At 50.0% G+C, this 8,602-nt stretch overlaps 1 protein-coding gene across 1 annotated transcript; it reads right to left on the reverse strand.

Annotated features, from left to right (window-relative positions):
* Positions 1-4,323: 4,323 nt before the first annotated feature.
* Positions 4,324-8,012, reverse strand: LOC131872708 (ATP synthase subunit a-like). Its single transcript, XM_059216121.1, has one exon. It carries the CDS (start codon positions 5,684-5,686, stop codon positions 4,832-4,834), a length of 855 nt encoding a protein of 284 aa, XP_059072104.1. The 5' UTR covers positions 5,687-8,012; the 3' UTR covers positions 4,324-4,831.
* Between the last annotated feature and the right edge of the window lie 590 nt (positions 8,013-8,602).

Consider the following 8,602-nt stretch of genomic DNA (forward strand, 5'->3'; position numbering starts at 1 on the left):
CGTTAGAATTAGGAGGACTCAAATTGCAAGGGCCCTATCTGAGAAAACTGGTAACTAGAATATTCTTCCTCTCTTCTTGCCCTACTATTCTAAGGGGGCCTATGCCGTGGACTCCAACAACCCCGGCACTATTCTCTGCGATCTGGCACAGGGTTGTTGTGACCTTAGTCATTATACTGCTGTCCTGTTGAGTGAACTCGAAAGCCTCAGGAAGGTGAGGAAGCACCTTCACAAAGTAGGCTGATAGTTCCTCCCCCGCCTTCGAAGCTGCTTCATGCACTTCCACTTCCCGTTTTCTTGCATTGACAACTTACTTCTTTAATCTCTCTAGCACGATGAGACTCTCCTCTGCGTGCTTTGCCAATGCTACGTCGGCCTCCTCTGCTTTCTTTCTCCAATGGCCTTCACTCTCCGCAACCTGCTCTGCCCAAAGGCCCATGGCCTCCTTTTCATTTTCCGCCGATCCTTTACCTTTATAATAGTAGGGGTAGGGCGCCGCCGATAGTTTGTCTCGATTCTAGACGTCCTAGAAAATGGTAGGGGCCAACACCATAATCTACCGACTACCATAGAATAGTAGGGGCCCATCCCACCCTAACCCAACCCGAATCGATCTCGGCAATATATATTGAGCGTTGGGCTCCCACCCACCCCAATAAAGAGAATCAATCGTCAAGATCGATCTCTATCACTCCCCCACTAGTTTTATGGCGATCTCGAGATTCTATACGTAACATGCCAACTATCTCCCAATTAATCTACCCCCCCGGCAGGCCCCCCGGCTGCCGGCTGCTAATATAGTTGAGTTTCAACAATAGGCCCCTTTTGTTTCTATAGGCTAGCTATGGGTCTTGATCTGGATAAACTACTTCAAATCCCGACTGCTTCACCTGGAGGATATGGGACTGGGTATGGGTCTCGATCTCTACTATGATCATCCGTAACTGGATCATAATCGACAGGATGAAACGTATCTACTTATGATGACGCATCTGCCCTTGCTACTAGATCTACTGGTTCAAGGTCATCCGCTTAATCGACTGCTTAATCTGGACCTGTCACTACGTTCGCAGATATGAAACTAGGGCTCTATATGGAAGATATGAAACTAGGGACTATGGAACCGTAGCGTAAGCCCCTGCCTTTACTGTCCTTGTCCTAGCTTATGCCTTTGCTGCTATTACTGATGCTGGTAGTGGATAAGCTGTTTCTCCCACTGTCTCTTTAGTATATGGATCATCCGGAACATTGGACTCTTTATCCCCATCATCTTTATCCCTATCACGACAATTTAGATAGGCATCGGACTCCGAAGCACGATCACTATGGTCAGACTCTAGCTCTCAATGACCAAGACCTGGCGACCTAGAGCTTCATCTGGAACATATGGAACAGAATCCCGATCACGCCTCAAATTTTATGGGCGAATTTGAGGGCGAGTATCAGACTATGACTCACGAGCATGAAACTCTGAACCCCGATGATGAAGGTCTTGATCTGGGTATGTGGCTGGGTCTAGGTATGCGCCTAGGGATGCTACTAGTAGGGATGCTGCTAGGTATAGATCTGGATCACTTCGGTCGTATGGATCTTTTTCTATCTAGAATATGGATGGATCTGGCTCTCTACCACAAGCATCAGACTCTTTTAAGGCACTATGTTGCGGTCTGGATCACTTCGGTCTGGGTCTCGCTCACGAACAGCAGCTACTGAGTATCGCTCTCCAAGATATGGATATACACCACGAGCATCTCTATCCCGAGCGAGCATCCGGCTCTTCCTCTAGATCATGAAGGTCTTTATCTCGATCTCTAAGATCAGGCTCTTACTCCCTATCACGATCTCGCTCTCTACCAGGATCTTGCTCTCTATAGTATGGATGTGATATGGATGGGTCTTGATCTCTAGCATCAGTAACTGGGTCTCGCCATAGAATAGTAGGGGGTACTGGAACTAGGATGGGTGCATTATAGACTTTTCTGATGAAGCCTTAACCAATTTTTTGAACGGGGGGGCGGCCCGAGGCCCTATCGTTGGGCCCCCCACCCATCCCCGTCACTATTCCTCCCACCCACCCAACTATAGGGGGGGATTCTAGTTGGGTGGGTGGGAGGCTATAGTTGCCCCCAAGAAATATTAAGTTGATCCTCCACCATAGAATAGTAGGGGCCCACCCGAATCGATTAGGATTTGATGCCCGCCTTACCCCGACAAGGAGAAGTAGTGGTTGATCCATCCTTCCCATCCCGCTATTCCGCTGATTCGATCGAGGGCTTGATTTCTTTAATGCCCAAGTGGTTTTTTGATCAATAATAGTGCCAGAGGGCCGAGTAGAGCGAAATATTCAATGTCGATATGGTTTGAGTAGGCTGTCCCAGGGTGGAGGCATTAAGGAATCTTTGCACGGGTGGGCCCCTCCTATCTATCGTCGAAGTCTTTCTCATCGCTCGCATAGGAACATGAGCACTCACGACCACTTCTTATTCGGGGCTCGGGTTATTGATCCAAACCCCTACTATTTGAAGGGCTTCCCCCCCACCCCAGGTTGGTTCGAATTCCACCCGCCCGCCTAGAATTCCTGCCGTACGGGGTGGGTGGGAGGACAAAAGGGGCAAGCTTATTCATTATTATAGCAAGTTAATTAATAATACTCTAGCAAGCTGATTCCCTTCAAATAGTAGGGGGGGTGGGTGGGAAGAGATAGAGTTGGAAAGCTTGGCTGAAATAGCTATTTTATGAGAGGAAAGCATTATAAGGAAGGCAGGCCAATTCGAAGCCCCCTCTGGCACTCTCGATTCGAGGGCCTTCACTATCTCTCCTACTTGAAAACCATCTCTCTCAGGCAGAGGGCCTCGACCGAGTGAATACGGGCATCAAGGGTACTTTCCCATTCCAATCCATTCCTATCCCAGCCGGGACAGCCCAACCCTTCTCATTCTAGGTCGAGCGTGTTGAACGGGTCGATCGAGTCACTTCGATCCCGCGAGACGGGCATGCATAAACTTTTCATTCCCAACTCAATTATTGAAAAAAAGAGAAGGTTGCCCTGAACCATAACTCCCCCCCACCCAGAATTCTAGTTGTTAGTTTTGGCCCTGAATTCTAGTGCCCGCCCCGGCAGGTGGTTGGCCAGATTCTATACGTAACAGCCCATAGAATAGTAGGGGCCCCCCACCAATGTTACGTATAGAATCTTTCTCTATCTTTCAATCAAGTTTAGTTGAAAAGGTTACTTCAGAATAAATACTCCAGTTCCTATGGGGACACTAGGGGAGTGCCTTTCGGTTCCTATCCTGCTTTACCTACTTAACCCGGTTCCCAAGATCCCATGGGAGAGTGCCGGTTCCTCTGGGGAATACAGCACGGGATGCGGAACCTGCACGATAACTAGCACGAGATCCGAGAGATGCGGACAAAGCGAGATCTACCCGAAAGCTATAGAGCTATGAAATGCGGGAGATGCACTGGTAAGTTACTCCCATAGATGCAGCACCTCCTGTTAGAGATGGTCACATGAACGGGAGCTGCGGAGGATGCAGAACCCGCCCCGGGGTTCCTATTCCATTTCACTTGTCCGGCCGAACCCGAGATAAAAGCATAGAATTGAGTCCCGGTTCATTAATCAGTTCATTAATAAACCTGCTAGTCTCGCCCTACGGGGGTGGGGGGAAAAAAGAAACTATCTACAACGCCTCGCCAAACTGTTTACGTAATGACCGACCCTCATCTATCTTATAGGCAAGTACCGCCCATTGTTGCGAAAGAATCCTGCGCGGTTATTCTAGCGTATTCGGGGGCTAGAATCGAGCTAGAATAACACTATAGTTGATAGTAGGGCAGGGCGCCGAGGGCCGACTTCAGGGCCTTTACTCGGGAGGTCGGCAGATAGAGATAGGGCGGGCAGGGCCTTGACTCTCCACGAATCAATGGTACGCCCATTAGAATAGTAGGGGCGTAGTGAGCGCCCTATCTCCTCCCACCCACCCCCGTAGTGAGTGGCCATTACCATTATAGTTGAGGCACAACCGCCCCGTTCGAAGTCGACCAGTGAGCGAGTAGCAGAGGGGCCCATTAGAATAGTAGGGGTGGTAGTGCAGAAATACTAGGCCACGTGCCAGTGCTAGGCCACGAAAGCAGTGGTTTGTTCCGGGAAGACGTCGGGTGGGCGAAAAAAGGAGGGTTGGTTCGCTTATGATTAACGGTACCCAATGCAGAGGATGAAGCGTTATAAACAACGGAATAACGCTGTTTATTAGACCAAAGAAACGGCGAAGTCCGGCTCTCCCGGCTAAGGGCTCCCTACCCATCCGCCCATTAGAATAGTAGGGGCAATCGCTTTTGCTCAATTATAGAGAAACTCTACAGATAGGCAATAGAACCCCCCCACAATAACAACTAATCTACCTCTTAGGCCCCTCGCGAATAGTAGGGGCCCCCCACCCTACCATAGAATGTCGAGGGGCCCTCCCACTCCATAGAATTGTAGGGCGAGCAGTCCATAGCCTCCTCCCACCCACCCTTATTCTAGCGTCATTCTAGCGGGCTCCCAGGCCCTCAAATTTGATGGGTAAATTAATGCGCCCCAGAGAATTGATAGGGGGCCCTTTAGAATAGTAGGGGGCAGTCAAGCCCTACCAGAAAATGTCGAGGGGCTATGGACCCTACCCCTACCCCCCTACTATCTAAAGGGAAGGGGAAGGGATCAGCTTGCTAGAGTACGGCATCAGCTTGCCCCGGCATGTCCTCCCACCCACCCCTACTATTCGCGAGGGGGGTGTTCATGGGGCCCCTACTATTCTATGGTAGTTCCTATGCAGGGCAATTCTATATTCTAGAAAGAAAGGAGCTCGAGGCCCATTACTATACTGAATTGGAGTTGATGAAGATTTATAGCGTCATTCGGGTGAATACAAATTGAGATTGTAAAGACATAAGCTTGTGATATAGCCACACCTAATTCCGGACCGGTCAGTGCGAAAACGATTGATAGAGGACCAAGACCTCCTGAGAAATACATTATGTTATTCAGACACAGCATAGTCCGAGCGAACCCACTTGAGATCTTTACTAAACTATGACCAGCCATCATATTAGCGAATAAACGTATTCCTGAGCTTAATGCGCGGAAACGATAAGGGATTAGCTCAGGGAGTACTGAGAAAGGTGCTAACGGCAGTGGTACTCCCGCGGGTAAGAAGAAGCTGAAGAGATGAAGCCCATTTCTTTGAGATCCCACTAGAGTAATTCCAATAAAGGGCGAAAAAGAGAGACCCGAAGTAATGATGAAATGACTTGTCACTGTGAAGCTATATGGTATCATACCTTGGGGATTACGGAATGACAAAAACGTGAAAGTGACCGGGATGCAGGGGAAAGACTTTTGCTTCACATTTTCAGAAAGACCGCCTATTTGTTCGTTCACCGGGTTCAGCACGAAATCATGAATAAGCTCTACCAATGATTGCCAAGCATTTGGTACTAGGTTTCCTCCGTTCTTAGTGGCGGAATGAACCGAGAGCGGGACTAAACCGGTAGTTAGCAACATGAACAAAGGGGAATTTGTGAATGGGGAATACGAGTTCCCTATCTTCACAGGAATCGATGGGATAATGGCGAATTGCTCGAGTGGGCTGTTTAGCGTAATAAATACTTTTATCTCCTCCTCTTCTAGGGGGCCGTTCGTCATAGCTTAAAGAGCAACAAGATATTAGGTAGGGCCTTCCGTCATAGCTTAAAGAGCGGTCGAGCGCACCAGTGGGGGCTATCTCCCCTAATGATATCTACATACGCGATATCATCGGGATTGAGGACCGATCTCTCTCCCTATCGGTCGATAGGGATCGGCCTATTATAGTTGAGTTGCCCTCGATTTCTTATCAGAAGAGTGCGTACCTGGGCTTCACGGGCAACGGCAAGTCAACTATCTGTTCCCGCCCTACTATTCTAAGGGCCCGAAAAAGGTGGGGTGGGAACGGCTGGAGGCTATAGATTGAAGCGCCCCGTCAGAATAGTAGGGCGGCATCTACCTCTTAGGCTAATCTCCCTCCCACCTTTTAACCCTACCCCTACCTTTATAGTGGTAAGGCCGGTAGGGCTCTTGTTCACCATGGCATAGCGAGCTAAACAGGGGTGGGGCCTGTTCGAGCAACTCCCAAACTCTCTGTCGGGCGGCGGGCAAATTAGAGGCTTTCCATACATAAATAATCTAGTTCAACCGGCATAACCCCTCTACCCATCCGGTGGTTATCCTCCCTACCACCACCGATTGAACCTCCAGTCTAGACTAGAGATGATTAATGCGTGCATTCCATTCTCACGAGAATATTATCCGACGACTACTAATAGAGTGAGTTGTTGTTCGAATCCTCGCCCTACAATTCTATGGGGAGTTCTTCAGAAACGGCATCGGGCGCCTATTGGAGCTTCGAATTCCCCGGGGCCCCCCCACCCTTCGGCTACGTAACATGGGTGGGTGGGAGGAGATGATTCTATACGTAACATGAATGCCCAAGCCTACCTACCTTTAACGCCGCCTATAGTGGGGAGGGTGGGTGGCCCCCCCGGGAGGTTTCTATTACTGTTGGCATGTGACGTATAGACTATAGAATCTAGTCTAGCCCTAGCCGGGGGCCCTTCTTCTGGCATGTTACGTATAGAACTCTTTATCCGCCCTACTATTCTAATAGAAAAGAGGGGGCAACTATGGCCTCCCACCCACCCCGGTGGACAGAATGGCTTGGGTGGTCCACCAGGAGATTCACTCACTCAACAGAATGGAATGGGCCCAGATCGACCACTCACAGATGGATCTATCGCCCCTTATCCCCTCCGGTCGGCAAGGGACTCCATTCGACCATTCATGGCTCATATCCCGTGGTAGCGATACTCCATGAGAAACGGGGGCGGGGGCATCAGCAGCACCTACAGTGGTGGACCCACCGGTCCCGAACCAACCAAATGAGATCGCATTGCCCGGGGTGGGTGGGAGGCAATAGAACCCCCCACCCATCCCCTTGACTTTCCACCCACCCAACTCAACTAAACGGCAACTAAACGGCAACTATAGTTGCAGCCCGATAAATAGAAGTTCCGGCAGAATATAGGCAGCCGGGTGGTTAAGTTGCGATTCAGTTGTTTGTTAATAATCCCACCTCCTCAATGTAGAGAGGAGATGGGCATTCGTAGCCCCCAGCTGGCTGCTATCGATACGGGTATGATCCCTCTCATCCGTACCCCTTGCATTATTGATCTGAGCCCGATCCCAGTAACTAATGGCATGCGGCTCATCCCGTTGGTTCAGCAAAGGATCTAGTCCCACCTAGAATCGGGGATCGTAGCCGGCTATCTATAGGCTGTGAGTCGGGCTCCTCCTTGATCGACATCGCATCCATCATCGAAGCAGCAAGCCGGTGGGGACAGTGATTGGTGTACGCGGGGGGTCGGGTGCCTGGTCTTGAAGGCTTGGTGCTGGGTCCAGGAAGCATGGAGAGATGGCGAGCAACGAATCCCATCGGTTCAGCATTGAATCCAAACCCAAGCTCCTGGTTTCAGGGAATCGTAGCCAGGGGGAGAGAATGAAGCAGGCTGCTACCCACTGCCACCATTAACGACCGACTGAACGGGGCAGCGGAGAATCGAGGGAGGCATTTGAGCCAATCATGCATCCATTGCTGGATCCGTCAATCGAGCCGAGATGGATCTATCTCCCCCTCCCCAGCAGCTACCTCCGGGTGGGAGGGAATAGTTATTGGGAAGCGGCCCCAACAAATATTATTGCTGCGGGAGGCAGGGAAGGCAGTGGGTGGGATAAGCTGCCATGACCATCCCAACCTCCGGTGCTTATTGCAGTGCCTATTGCCCCAAGCCAATGATCGGATAACAACTATGGCGTCCCAATCCGCGTTAGAGTAGTTTGGAGAGTAGGGGATAGTTTGGATAGGGGCCGGGAAAAAAAAAACACTTGATAGAAATCACTCGAACCTGCCCATAGAATTTTAGGGCACCCATTCTCCGTGACGCCCTATAGTTTTTTATGGGCAGTGCAGAGAGCTTGAGAAACCCCCTTTCTATACGTTAAAGGTGAGCCTCGTCGTTCTTTCTCTCCGAGGACTCTTGCTCTTTAGCCCATACTCGAGTGGAGAAGAGAAGGTTTTAGTTTTCTGAGTGAATGAATATTCAGATAGAAAGAGGTTACAGAAGAGAATTAGCTCTTTCTTTAGCCTAATGGAAAGCATTTGCCGATACCATCAGTCGTTCGGCAAGTTGGGGCTTGATTGGAGGAAGTCTCGCACCTTTCTCGAACTGGGAAGAAGAAAGCGAAGCGCATCAACCTGGGTTTTTAGCCTGTTGCTGGCGTAGATCTCTTCTCCGTAGCCGTGGCCGCAGCATGAACAACATTTCAATCTCGGTAGCTGTGGTTCTATCTTTCTATCCGGGAGTCTAATTAAACCAAGTTATAGCACGACGCGCCGCTCCTTCAGTTAAGTCCATAACTAGAATTGGCACAATACCAGTGGCCGTTGGAAGGCATAGATTGGGATTGGCTTTCGATTGAACCGGGCATGCAGGGGAATGAATCAATCCGGTCTCAAGAAACTCCCTT

This window comes from Cryptomeria japonica, unplaced genomic scaffold (assembly GCF_030272615.1).
Source record: "Cryptomeria japonica unplaced genomic scaffold, Sugi_1.0 HiC_scaffold_738, whole genome shotgun sequence".
In the NCBI taxonomy this organism is placed as follows: domain Eukaryota; kingdom Viridiplantae; phylum Streptophyta; class Pinopsida; order Cupressales; family Cupressaceae; genus Cryptomeria; species Cryptomeria japonica.

Bases quoted from the DNA above. Each gene is read 5' to 3' on its own strand.
- LOC131872708 (XM_059216121.1), bottom strand. From the start codon at position 5,686: ATGACGAACGGCCCCCTAGAAGAGGAGGAGATAAAAGTATTTATTACG.